The sequence below is a fragment of the Salmo salar genome, chromosome 13 (assembly GCF_965601325.2).
Source record: "Salmo salar chromosome 13, fSalSal1, whole genome shotgun sequence".
Classification (NCBI taxonomy): domain Eukaryota; kingdom Metazoa; phylum Chordata; class Actinopteri; order Salmoniformes; family Salmonidae; genus Salmo; species Salmo salar.
In genome coordinates this window covers 7139903-7153546 of record NC_138303.1, presented here as the reverse complement: position 1 = coordinate 7153546, position 13644 = coordinate 7139903, and the positions used below count along the sequence as shown (strand labels likewise).

Here is a 13644-nt window from a genome sequence, read left to right as displayed (position 1 = left end):
GCATAGCTAGTGGTTAGATGTGTTCCAGAAGCATAGCTAGTGGTTAGATGTGTTCCAGAAGCATAGCTAGTGGTTACGTAAGATGTGTTCCAGAAGCATAGCTAGTGGTTACGTAAGATGTGTTCCAGAAGCATAGCTAGTGGTTAGATGTGTTCCAGAAGCATAGCTAGTGGTTAGATGTGTTCCAGAAGCATAGCTAGTGGTTAGATGTGTTCCAGAAGCATAGCTAGTGGTTAGATGTGTTACAGAAGCATAGCTAGTGGTTAGATGTGTTACAGAAGCATAGCTAGTGGTTAGATGTGTTCCAGAAGCATAGCTAGTGGTTAGATGTGTTCCAGAAGCATAGCTAGTTGTTAGATGTGTTCCAGAAGCATAGCTAGTGGTTAGATGTGTTCCAGAAGCATAGCTAGTGGTTAGATGTGTTCCAGAAGCATAGCTAGTGGTTAGATGTGTTCCAGAAGCATAGCTAGTTGTTAGATGTGTTCCAGAAGCATAGCTAGTGGTTAGATGTGTTCCAGAAGCATAGCTAGTGGTTAGATGTGTTCCAGAAGCATAGCTAGTGGTTAAATGTGTTCCAGAAGCATAGCTAGTGGTTAGATGTGTTCCAGAAGCATAGCTAGTGGTTAGATGTGTTCCAGAAGCATAGCTAGTGGTTAGATGAGTTCCAGAAGCATAGCTAGTGGTTAGATGTGTTCCAGAAGCATAGCTAGTGGTTACGTAAGATGTGTTCCAGAAGCATAGCTAGTGGTGACGTAAGATGTGTTCCAGAAGCTTAGCTAGTGGTTAGATGTGTTCCAGAAGCATAGCTAGTGGTTAGATGTGTTCCAGAAGCATAACTAGTTGTTAGATGTATTCCAGAAGCATAGCTAGTGGTTAGATGTGTTCCAGAAGCATAGCTAGTGGTTAGATGTGTTCCAGAAGCATAGCTAGTGGTTACGTAAGATGTGTTCCAGAAGCATAGCTAGTGGTTACGTAAGATGTGTTCCAGAAGCATAGCTAGTGGTTAGATGTGTTCCAGAAGCATAGCTAGTGGTTAGATGTGTTCCAGAAGCATAGCTAGTGGTTAGATGTGTTCCAGAAGCATAGCTAGTGGTTAGATGTGTTACAGAAGCATAGCTAGTGGTTAGATGTGTTACAGAAGCATAGCTAGTGGTTAGATGTGTTCCAGAAGCATAGCTAGTGGTTAGATGTGTTCCAGAAGCATAGCTAGTTGTTAGATGTGTTCCAGAAGCATAGCTAGTGTTTAGATGTGTTCCAGAAGCATAGCTAGTGGTTAGATGTGTTCCAGAAGCATAGCTAGTGGTTAGATGTGTTCCAGAAGCATAGCTAGTGGTTAGATGTGTTCCAGAAGCATAGCTAGTTGTTAGATGTGTTCCAGAAGCATAGCTAGTGGTTAGATGTGTTCCAGAAGCATAGCTAGTGCTTAGATGTGTTCCAGAAGCATAGCTAGTGGTTAGATGTGTTCCAGAAGCATAGCTAGTGGTTAGATGTGTTCCAGAAGCATAGCTAGTGGTGACGTAAGATGTGTTCCAGAAGCATAGCTAGTGGTTAGATGTGTTCCAGAAGCATAGCTAGTGGTTAGATGTGTTCCAGAAGCATAGCTAGTGGTTAGATGTGTTCCAGAAGCATAGCTAGTGGTTAGATATGTTCCAGAAGCATAGCTAGTGGTTAGATGTCTTCCAGAAGCATAGCTAGTGGTTAGATGTGAATTGTGAAAAACTGAGTTTAAATGTATTTGGCTAAGGTGTATGTAAACTTCTGACTTCAACTGTATGTTTCTATAACATATTTCTATAGCTGCAGGTATATATTGATAACATATTTCTATAGCAGCAGGTATATATTGATAACATATTTCTACAGCAGCAGATATATATTGCTATAATATATTTCTACAGCAGCAGATATATATTGCTATAACATATTTCTACAGCAGCAGGTATATATTTCTATAACATATTTCTACAGCAGCAGGTATATATTTCTATAACATATTTCTACAGCAGCAGGTATATATTTCTATAACATATTTCTACAGCAGCAGGTATATATTTCTATAACATATTTCTATAGCAGCAGGTATATATTTCTATAACATGTTTCTATAGCAGCAGGTATATATTTCTGTAACATATTTCTATAGCAGCAGGTATATATTTCTATAACATATTTCTATAGCAGCATATATTTCTATAACATATTTCTATAGCAGCAGGTATATATTTCTATAACATATTTCTATAGCAGCAGGTATATATTTCTACTGCAGCAGGTATATATTTCTATAACATATTTCTATAGCAGCAGGTATATATTTCTACTGCAGCAGGTATATATTTCTATAACATATTTCTATAGAAGCAGGTATATATTTCTACTGCAGCAGGTATATATTTCTATAACATATTTCTAAAGCAATAAGTATATTTTCATACAGCAGCAGGTATACATTTCTATAACATATTTCTAAAGTAACAGGTATATATTTCTACAGCAGCAGGTATATATTTCTACTGCAGCGGGTATATATTTCTATAACGTATTTCTACTGCAGCAGGTATATATTTCTATAACATATTTCTAAAGCAACAAGTATATATTTCGACAGTAGCAGGTATATATCTATAAAATATTTCTATAGCTGCAGGTACAGTTGAAGTCGGAAGCTTACATACACATATTTCTTGTTGACAATCTATAGTTTTGGCAAGTCAGTTAGGACATCTACTTTGTGCATGACACAAGTCATTTTTCCAACAATTGTTTACAGACAGAGTATTTCACTTATAATTCACTGTATCACAATTCCAGTGGGTCAGAAGTTTACATACACTAAGTTGACTGTGTCTTTAAACAGCTTGGAAAATTCCAGAAAATGATGTCATGGCTTTAGAAGCTTCTGATAGGATAATTTACATAATTTGAGTCAATTGGAGGTGTACCTGTGGATGTATTTCAAGGCCTACCTTCAAACTCAGTGCATCTTTGCTTGACATCATGGGAAAATCAAAAGAAATCAGCCAAGACCTCAGAAAGAAAAGTGTAGACCTCCACAAGTCTGGTTCATCCTTGGGAGCAATTTCCAAATGCCTGAAGGTACCACGTTCATCTGTACAAACAATGGTACGCAAGTATAAACACCATGGGTCCACATAGCCATCATACCGCTCAGGAAGGAGATGCGTTCTGTCTCCTAGAGATGAACGTACTTTGGTGCAAAAAGTGCAAATCAATCCCAGAACAACAGCAAAGGACCTTGTGAAGATGCTGGAGAAAACAGGTACAAAAGTATCTATATCGACAGTAAAACGAGTCCTATATCGACATAACCTGAAAGGCCACTCAGCAAGGAAGAAGCCACTGCTCCAAAACCGGAATAAAAAAGCCAGACTACGGTTTGCAACTGCACATGGGGACAAAGATCGTACTTTTTGGAGAAATGTCTTCTTGTCTGGTGAAACAAAAATAGAACTGTTTGGCCATAATGACCAATGTTATGTTTGGAGGAAAAAGGGGGAGGCTTGCAAGCCGAAGAACACCATCCCAACCGTGAAGCATGGGGGTGGCAGCATCATGTTGTGGGGGTGCTTTGCTGCAGGAGGGACTGGTGCACTTCACAAAATAGATGGCATCATGAGGGCGGAAAATTATGTGGATATATTGAAGCAACATCTCAAGACATTAGTCAGGAAGTTAAAGCTTGGTCGCAAATGGGTCTTCCAAAATGGACAATGACCACAAGCATACTTCCAAAGTTGTGGCACAATGGCTTAAGGACAACAAAGTCAAGGTATTGGAGTGACCATCACAAAGTGTCACGGTTGTCGTAGGGTAAAGTGGACCAAGACGCAGCGGGGAAATGTGCACTCATCTTCTTTTTATTTAAATGGACAAAGAAGCTGAACCAAAATATATATATTATATCAGTATATCACCTATCTGTCCTGTAGATATATATTATATCAGTATATCACCTATCTGTCCTGTAGATATATATTATATCAGTATATCACCTATCTGTCCTGTAGATATATATATTATATCAGTATATCACCTATCTGTCCTGTAGATATATATTATATCAGTTTATCACCTATCCTATAGACATTATATCAGTTTATACGACGGGTGTGTCTAATCCTGGATGCTGATTGGTGAAAACCACATTCCAGCCAGTGTCTAATCCACAAGTCACCAATCAATGATGTCAGAATGCTTATTTACTCTGTTCCAGTGGACTCCACAATCGACTCTCTCGTCTAGCCCAGCCGAGCAATTTATAAAAAACATAAAGTATATCAGCATATCACCTATCCAATAGACATATAGTACATCACTGTACTTCATACATCTCTTAACCTGCTCTTTGTGTGTACTGTACTCTGCTAACTGTTTCAAAGCTAGCTGCTCTTGCTATGCTTATATACCACTGTGTGCTACAGCTGTTAACCCTGTCCTGGTTTAGGACTGGTTGCTGTGTGCTTTTGTGTCCTGGTTTAGGACTGGTTGCTGTGTGCTACAGCTGTTAACTCTGTCCTGGTTTATGGCTGGTTACTGTGTGCCTTTCTGTCCTGGTTTATGGCTAGGGACTGTGTGCTACAGCTGTTAACTCTGTCCTGGTTTATGGCTGGGTACTGTGTGCCTTTCTATCCTGGTTTATGACTGGGTACTCTGTGCCTTTATATCCTGGTTTATGACTGGGTACTGCGTGCCTTTGTGTCCTGGTTTATGGCTGGGGACTGTGTGCCTTTCTGTCCTGGTTTATGGCTGGGTACTGTTTGCCTTTCTGTCCTGGTTTATTGCTGGGTACTGTGTGCCTTTCTGTCCTGGTTTATGACTGGGTACTGTGTGCCTTCTGTCCTGGTTTATGACTGGTTACTGTGTGCCTTTCTGTCCTGGTTTATGGCTGGGGACTGTGTGCCTTTCTGTCCTGGTTTATGGCTGGGGACTGTGTGCCTTTCTGTCCTGGTTTATGGCTGGGTACTGTGTGCCTTTCTGTCCTGGTTTATGGCTGGGGACTGTGTGCCTTTCTGTCCTGGTTTATGGCTGGGGACTGTGTGCCTTTCTGTCCTGGTTTATGGCTGGGGACTGTGTGCCTTTCTGTCCTGGTTTATGGCTGGGGACTGTGTGCCTTTCTGTCCTGGTTTATGGCTGGGTACTGTGTGCCTTTCTGTCCTGGTTTATGGCTGTTTACTGTTGCCTTTCTGTCCTGGTTTAGGACTGGGTACTGTGTGCCTTAATAGTCCTGGTTTATGACTGGGTACTGTGTGCCTTTGTGTCCTGGTTTATGGCTGGGTACTGTGTGCCTCTCTGTCCTGGTTTATGGCTGGGTACTGTGTGCCTTTCTGTCCTGGTTTATGACTGGGTACTGTGTGCCTTTCTGTCCTGGTTTATGGCTGGGGACTGTGTGCCTTTCTGTCCTGGTTTATGGCTGGGTACTGTGTGCCTTTGTGTCCTGGTTTATGGCTGGGTACTGTGTGCCTTTCTGTCCTGGTTTATGGCTGGGGACTGTGTGCCTTTCTGTCCTGGTTTATGGCTGGGTACTGTGTGCCTTTTTGTCCTGGTTTATGGCTGGGTACTGTGTGCCTTTCTGTCCTGGTTTATGGCTGGGGACTGTGTGCCTTTCTGTCCTGGTTTATGGCTGGTTGCTGTGTGCCTTTCTGTCCTGGTTTATGGCTGGGTACTGTGTGCCTTTCTGTCCTGGTTTATGGCTGGGCACTGTGTGCCTTTCTGTCCTGGTTTATGGCTGGATACTGTGTGCCTTTCTGTCCTGGTTTATGACTGGTTACTGTGTGCCTTTCTGTCCTGGTTTATGACTGGTTACTGTGTGCCTTTCTGTCCTGGTTTATGACTGGTTACTGTGTGCCTTTGTGTCTGTCATCTGCTCTTTTCTGTTGCTTTCTTGACTTGATTTTTTTCTCTCTCCCTCTCTCTTGCTCTGTCTCTGTCTGTCTCTCTTTCTCCCCCCCCCCTCTCTCTCTCTCTCTCTCTCTCTCTCTCTCTCTCTCTCTCTCTCTCTGTCAGGTCACCACCTTATTCCGCTTGTTGTGCTACTTCTTCTCGTTCCAATCCACCTACCACCACCTCCGTCACTACTCCTGTTCCTAGTCCTACCTCCTCTCTCCACAGCAGCCTGACAGCTAACAGTCAGTCCAGCTCCACCCTCCACCAGTACTGTTGCCCTGCCCGGCTGCTCCTGCCAAAGCCGCATTGCGCCCTCTCTTCATCCAGGCACTCCGACCAGGCAAGGTAAGGGCCTGAGTATACCCACTATAAAGTAGGCCCACACTCCTCTCCTCCTCTCCTCCACTCCTCCACTCCTCTCCTCCTCTCCTCTCCTCCACTCCTCCCCTCCTTTCCTTTCCTCCACTCCTCTCCTCCTCTCCTCCACTCCTCTCCTCCTCTCCTCTCCTCTCCTCCACTCCTCGCCTCTCCTCCTCTCCTCTCCTCTCCTCCACTCCTCTACTCCTCTCCTCCTCTCCTCTCCTCCACTCCTCTCCTCCATTCCTCTCCTCCACTCCTCTCCTCTCCTCCACTCCTCCTCTTCTCTACTCCACTCCTCTCCTCCTCTCCTTTCCTCTCCTCCACTCCTCTCCTCCCCTCCATTCCTCTCCTCCACTCCTCTCCTCCACTCCTCTCCTCCACTCCTCTCCTCCACTCCTCTCCTCCCCTCCATTCCTCTCCTCCACTCCTCTCCTCTCCTCCACTCCTCCACTCCTCCTCTCTCTACTCCACTCCTCTCCTCCTCTCCTTTCCTCTCCTCCACTCCTCCCCTCCATTCCTCTCCTCCACTCCTCTCCTCCCCTCCACTCCTCTCCTCCACTCCTCTCCTCTCTCCTCCTCTCCTCCACTCCTCTCCTCCCCTCCATTCCTCTCCTCCACTCCTCTCCTCCACTCCTCTCCTCCTCTCCTCTCCTCCACTCCTCCACTCCTCTCCTCTCCTCTCTCCTCCTCTTCTGCATTCCTCTCCTCCACTCCTCTCCTCCTCTCCTCCACTCCTCTCCTCCTCTCCTCTCCTCTCCTCCACTCCTCCTCTCCTCCACTCCTCTCCTCCACTCCTCTCCTCTCTCCTCCTCTCCTCCACTCCTTTCCTCCACTCCTCCACTCCTCTCCTCCACTCCTCCTCTCCTCCACTCCTCTCCTCTCCTCCATTCTTCTCCTCTCCTCCACTCCTCTCCTCTCTCCTCCTCTCCTCCACTCCTTTCCTCCACTCCTCCACTCCTCTCCTCCACTCCTCCTCTCCTCCACTCCTCTCCTCTCCTCCATTCTTCTCCTCTCCTCCACTCCTCTCCTCAACTCTACTCCTTTCCTCCACTCCTCTCCTCCTCTCCTCCACTCCTCTCCTCCACTCCTCCTCCTCTCCTCCACTCCTCTCCTCCACTCCTCTCCTCTCTCCTCCTCTCCTCCATTCCTCTCCTCCACTCCTCTCCTCCTCTCCTCTCCTCCACTCCTCCTCTCCTCCTCTCCTCTCCTCAGCTCCTCTCCTACACTCCTCTCCTCTCTCCTCCACTCCTCTCCTCCACTCCTTTCCTCCACTCCTCCACTCCTCTCCTCCACTCCTCTCCTCTCTCCTCCTCTCCTCCACTCCTCTCCTCCTCTCCTTTCCTCCACTCCTCTCCTCCTTTCCTCTCCTCTCCTCCACTCCTCTCCTCTCCTCTCCTCCATTCTTCTCCTCCACTCCTCTCCTCAACTCCACTCCTTTCCTCCACTCCTCTCCTCCACGCCTCCTCTCCTCTCCTCCACTCCTCTCCTCCATTCCTCTCCTCTCTTCATCCAGGCACTCCGACCAGGCAAGGTAAGGCCTGAGTATACCCACTATAAAGTAGGCCCACACTCCTCTCCTCCTCTCCTCCTCTCCTCCACTCCTCCACTCCTCTTCTCCTCTCCTCCACTCCTCTCCTCCCCTCCTTTCCTTTCCTCCACTCCTCTCCTCCTCTCCTCTCCTCCACTCCTAGCCTCTCCTCCTCTCCTCTCCTCTCCTCTCCTCCACTCCTCCTCTCCTCTCCTCCACTCCTCGCCTCTCCTCATCTACTCCTCCTCTCCTCTCCTCCACTCCTCTCCTCCATTCCTCTCCTCCACTCCTCTCCTCCTCTCACTCCTCTCCTCTCCTCCACTCCTCTCCTCCTCCACTCTCCTCACCTCCTCTCCTCCCCTCCTTTCCTTTCTTCCACTCCTCCTCTCCTCTCCTCCACTCCTCCTCTTCTCTACTCCACTCCTCTCCTCCTCTCCTTTCCTCTCCTCCACTCCTCTCCTCCACTCATCTCCTCCTCTCCTCCACTCCTCTCCTCCACTCCTCTCCTCCACTCCTCTCCTCCACTCCTCTCCTCTCTCCTCCTCTCCTCCACTCCTCTCCTCCACTCCTTTCCTCCACTCCTCTCCTCCAATCCTCTCCTCCCCTCCATTCCTCTCCTCCACTCCTCTCCTCCACTCCTCTCCTCCTCTCCTCTCCTCCACTCCTCTCCTCCACTCCTCCTCTCCTCCACTCCTCTCCACCACTCCTCTCTCCTCCTCTCCTCCACTCCTCTCCTCCACTCCTCCTCTCCTCTCCTCCCACTCCTCCTCTCCTCCACTCCTCCACTCCTCTCCTCTCTCCTCCTCTCCTCCAACTCCTCTCCTCCACTCCTTTCCTCCACTCCTCCACTCCTCTCCTCCACTCCTCTCCTCCACTCCTCCTCTCCTCTCCTCCACTCCTCTCCTCTCGTCCATTCTTCTCCTCTCCTCCACTCCTCTCCTCAACTCCACTCCTTTCCTCCACTTCTCTCCTCCACTCCTCCTCTCCCTCCACTCCTCTCCTCCACTCCTCCTCTCCTCCACTCCTCCTCTCCTCCACTCCTCTCCTCCACTCCTCCATTCCTCTCCTCCACTCCTCTCCTCCCACTCCTCTCCTCCTCTCCCTCTCCTCCACTCCTCCTCTCCTCCTCTCCTCTCCTCAGCTCCTCTCCCTACACTCCTCTCCTCTCTCCTCCACTCCTCTCCTCCACTCCTCTCCTCTCTCCTCACTCTCCTCCACTCCTCTCCTCCACTCCTTTCCTCCACTCCTCTCCTCCACTCCTCTCCTCCTTTCCTCTCCTCCACTCCTCTCCTCTCCTCCATTCTTCTCCTCCACTCCTCTCCTCAACCCCACTCCTTTCCTCCACTCCTCTCCTCCACTCCTCTCCTCCACTCCTCCTCTCCTCTCCTCCACTCCTCTCCTCCACTCCCCTCCTCTCCTCACCACTCCTCCTCTCACTCCACTCCTCCCCTCTCACTCCACTCCTCTCCTCCCACTCCTCCCTCCTCCACTCCACCCTCCTCTCCTCCTCTCCTCTCCTCCACTCCTCTCCTCCACTCCTCCACTCCTTTCCTCTCCTCCACTCCTCTCCTCCACTCCTTTCCTCTCCTCCACTCCTTTCCTCTCCTCCACTCCTTTCCTCCTCTCCTCCACTCCTTTCCTCCATTCTTCTCCTCCACTCCTTTCCCTCCACTCCTTTCCTCCACTCCTCTCCTCCACTCCTTTCCTCTCCTCCACTCCTCAACTCCACTCCACTCCCTTTCCACTCCTCCACTCCACTCTTCTCCTCTCCTCTCCACTCCACTCCTCCACTCCTCTCCTCCACTCCTCTCCTCCACTCCACTCTTCCTCTCCTCTCCTCCACTCCACTCCTCCACTCCTCTCCTCCACTCCTCTCCTCCACTCCACTCCTCCACTCCACTCCTCCACTCCTCCACTCCACTCGTCCTCCACTCCACTCCCCCTCCTCCACTCCTACACACCTCTCCTCCCCTCCACTCCTCCACTCCACTCCTCCACTCCACTCCTCCACTCCACTCCTCCTCCACTCCACTCCTCCACTCCACTCCTCCACTCCTCCACTCCTCCTCTCCTCTCCTCCACTCCTTTCCTCCACTCCTCTCCTCCACTCCTCTCCACTCCTTTCCTCCACTCCTCCACTCCTCTCCACTCCTTTCCTCTACTCCTCCACTCCTCTCCTCCACTCCTCCACTCCTCTCCTCCACTCCATTCCTCTCCTCCACTCCTCTCCACTCCTTTCCTCCTGTCCTCCACTCCTCTCCTCCACTCCACTCCTCTCCTACACTCCTTTCCTCTCCTCCACTCCTTTCCTCTCCTCCACTCCTTTCCTCCTCTCCTCCACTCCTTTCCTCCATTCTTCTCCTCCACTCCTTTCCTCCTCTCCTCTGACTCCACTCATTTACTCTCCTGCTCTCCTTTCAACTCCTCCACTCCTCAACTCCACTCCACTCCTTTCCACTCCTCCACTCCACTCTTCTCCTCTCCTCCACTCCTCTCCTCCACTCCTCTCCTCCACTCCACTCCTCCTCTCCTCCACTCCACTCTTCCTCTCCTCTCCTCCACTCCACTCCTCCACTCCTCTCCTCCACTCCTCTCCTCCACTCCTTTCCTCCTGTCCTCCACTCCTCTCCTCCACTCCTCTCCTACACTCCTCTCCTCCACTCCTCCACTCCTCTCCTCCACTCCATTCCTCTCCTCCACTCCTCTCCACTCCTTTCCTCCTGTCCTCCACTCCTCTCCTCCACTCCACTCCTCTCCTACACTCCTCTCCTCCACTCCACTCCTTTCCTCCACTCCTCCACTCCTCTCCTCTCTCCACTCCATTCCTCTCCTCCACTCCACTCCATACCTCTCCTCCACTCCTTTCCTCCTCTCCTCCACTCCTCCACTCCACTCCTCCACTCCTCTCCTCCACTCCTCTCCTCCATTCCACTCCATTCCTCTCCTCCACTCCATTCCTCTCCTCCACTCCTCCACTCCACTCCTCTCCTCCTCTCCTCTCCTCCATTCCTCTCCTCCACTCCTCCACTCCTCTCCTCCACTCCTATCCTCCACTCCTCCACTCCACTCCTCTCCTCCACTCCTATCCTCCACTCCTCTCCTCCACTCCACTCCACTCCTCCACTCCTCTCCTCCTCCTCCACTCCTCTCCTCCTCTCCTCCTCTCCTCTCCTCCACTCCTTTCCTCCACTCCTCTCCTCCACTCCTCTCCACTCCTTTCCTCCACTCCTCCACTCCTCTCCACTCCTTTCCTCTACTCCTCCACTCCTCTCCTCCACTCCTCTCCTCCACTCCATTCCTCTCCTCCACTCCTCTCCACTCCTTTCCTCCTGTCCTCCACTCCTCTCCTCCACTCCACTCCTCTCCTACACTCCTCTCCTCCACTCCTCCACTCCTCTCCTCCACTCCATTCCTCTCCTCCACTCCTCTCCACTCCTTTCCTCCTGTCCTCCACTCCTCTCCTCCACTCCACTCCTCTCCTACACTCCTCTCCTCCACTCCACTCCTTTCCTCCACTCCTCCACTCCTCTCCTCTCTTCCACTCCATTCCTCTCCTCCACTCCACTCCATTCCTCTCCTCCACTCCTTACCTCCTCTCCTCCACTCCTCCACTCCACTCCTCCACTCCTCTCCTCCATTCCACTCCATTCCTCTCCTCCACTCCATTCCTCTCCTCCACTCCTCCACTCCACTCCTCTCCTCCTCTCCTCTCCTCCATTCCTCTCCTCCACTCCTCTCCTCCACTCCTATCCTCCACTCCTCTCCTCCACTCCACTCCTCTCCTCCACTCCTATCCTCCACTCCTATCCTCCACTCCTCTCCTCCCCTCCATCCTCTCCTCCACTCCTCTCCTCCACTCCTCTCCTCTCCCTCTCCTCCTCCTCCACTCCTCTCCTCCACTCCACTCCTCAGCCCTCTTAAAGACCTGTTAGTAAACAATGTTACTTAGGAGTATAATTATCCCCCCGGCATATAATTAGTGATCACAACATTGACCTCGTTGCAGTAAATCACATCTCTATTGCCATCTGGAAGGGCAGCTTCTGTAACAAAACACCTGACTGACTTCCCCACCTCTCTCTCTCTCTCTCTCTCTGTCTCTCTCTCTCTCTCTCTCTCTCTCTCTCAGACAGAACAACCTGACTGACTTCCCCACCTCTCTCTCTCTCTGTCTCTCTCTGTGTCTCTCTCTCTCTCTCTCTCTCTCTCTCTCTCTCGCTCTCTCTCTCTCTCAGACAGAACACCTGACTGACTTCCCCACCTCTCTCTCTCTGTCTCTCTCTCTCTGTCTCTCTCTCTCTCGCTCTCTCTCTCTCAGACAGAACACCTGACTGACTTCCCCACCTCTCTGTCTCTCTCTCTGTCTCTCTCTCTCTCTCTGACAGAACACCTGACTGACTTCCCCACCTCTCTCTCTCTCTCTCTCTCTCTCTGTCTCTCTCTCTCTCTCTCTGTCTGTCTCTCTCTCTCTGTCTCTCTCTCTCTCTGTCTCTCTCGCTCTCTCTCTCTCTTTCTGTCTCTCTTTCTGTCTCTCTCTCTCTGACAAAATACCTGACTGACTTCCCCACCTCTCTCTCTCTCTCTCTCTCTCTGTCTCTCTCTGTCTCTCTCTCTCTCTCTCTCTCTCTCTCTCAGACAGAACACCTGACTGACTTCCCCACCTCTCTCTCTCTGTCTCTCTCTCTTGCTCGCTCGCTCTCTCTCTCTCTCGCTCTCTCTCTCTCTGACAGAACACCTGACTGACTTCCCCACCTCTCTCTCTCTCTCTGTCTCTCTCTCTCTCTCTCTCTCTGACAGAACACCTGACTGACTTCCCCACCTCTCTCTCTCTCTCGGTCTCTCTCTCTGTCTCTCTCTCTGTCTCTCTCTCTCTGTCTCTCTCTCTCTCTCTCTGTCTCTCTCGCTCGCTCTCTCTCTTTCTCTCTGACAGAACACCTGACTGACTTCCCCACCTCTCTCTGTCTGTCTGTCTGTCTGTCTGTCTGTCTGTCTGTCTGTCTGTCTGTCTGTCTGTCTGTCTGTCTGTCTGTCTGTCTGTCTGTCTCTCTCTCTCTCTCTCTCTCTCTCTCTCTCTCTCTCTCTCTCTCTCTCTCTCTCTCTCTCTCTCTCTCTCTCTCTCTCTCTCCTCTCTCTCTCTCTCTCTCTCTTACTCAAAACACCAGACTGCTCGTTCTGGAGAACATCAGAGAAGTGGAATGACTGGGGGGCACTCCAGGAGATGTTAGGGAAAACCCTGTCTTAGAAGAATTTCTCTATCATATAAATGTACAGGTAACTGCCAGAATAAAGGAAACACCAACATAATGGGTCACCAACAGCCAAAACAGGTTCAATCCACCTCGGCATACATTCTACAGGTGTGTCTGGAACTCTATTGGAGGGATACGACACCATTCTTTCACAAGAAATTCCATAATTTGGTGTTTTGTTGATGGTGGTGGGGGGAAAACGCTGTCTCAGGCACCGCTACAGAATCTCCCATAAATGTTCAATTGTGTTGAGATCTGGTGACTGAGACGGCCATGGTATTGGGTTTACATAGCCCATCTGTAAATAGCCCATCCAACTACCTCATCCCCATACTGTTATTTTTTTATTTTTTTGCTCCTTTGCACCCCAGTATCTCTACTTGCACATTCATCTTCTGCACATCTATCATTCCAGTGTTTTAATTGCTGTATTGTAATTATTTCGCCACCATGGCCTATTTATTGCCTTACCTCCCTTATCTCACCTCATTTGCACACACTGTATATAGACTTTTGTTCTACTGTATTATTGACTGTATGTTTGTTTATTCCATGTATAACTCTGTGTTGTTGTTTGTGTCGCACTGCTTTGCTTTATCTTGG

At 49.6% G+C, this 13644-nt stretch overlaps 1 protein-coding gene across 1 annotated transcript in view; it reads left to right on the top strand.

The window, feature by feature from the left end:
* The window catches only part of LOC106566316 (uncharacterized), a 94196-nt gene that overhangs the window by 57754 nt on the left and 22798 nt on the right, over positions 1-13644 (top strand). Inside the window, exon 4 of the mRNA XM_045692828.2 lies at positions 6025-6249. Within this exon, the coding sequence (XP_045548784.1) occupies positions 6025-6249 (225 nt within the window). The remainder of the gene's footprint in view (positions 1-6024; positions 6250-13644) is intronic.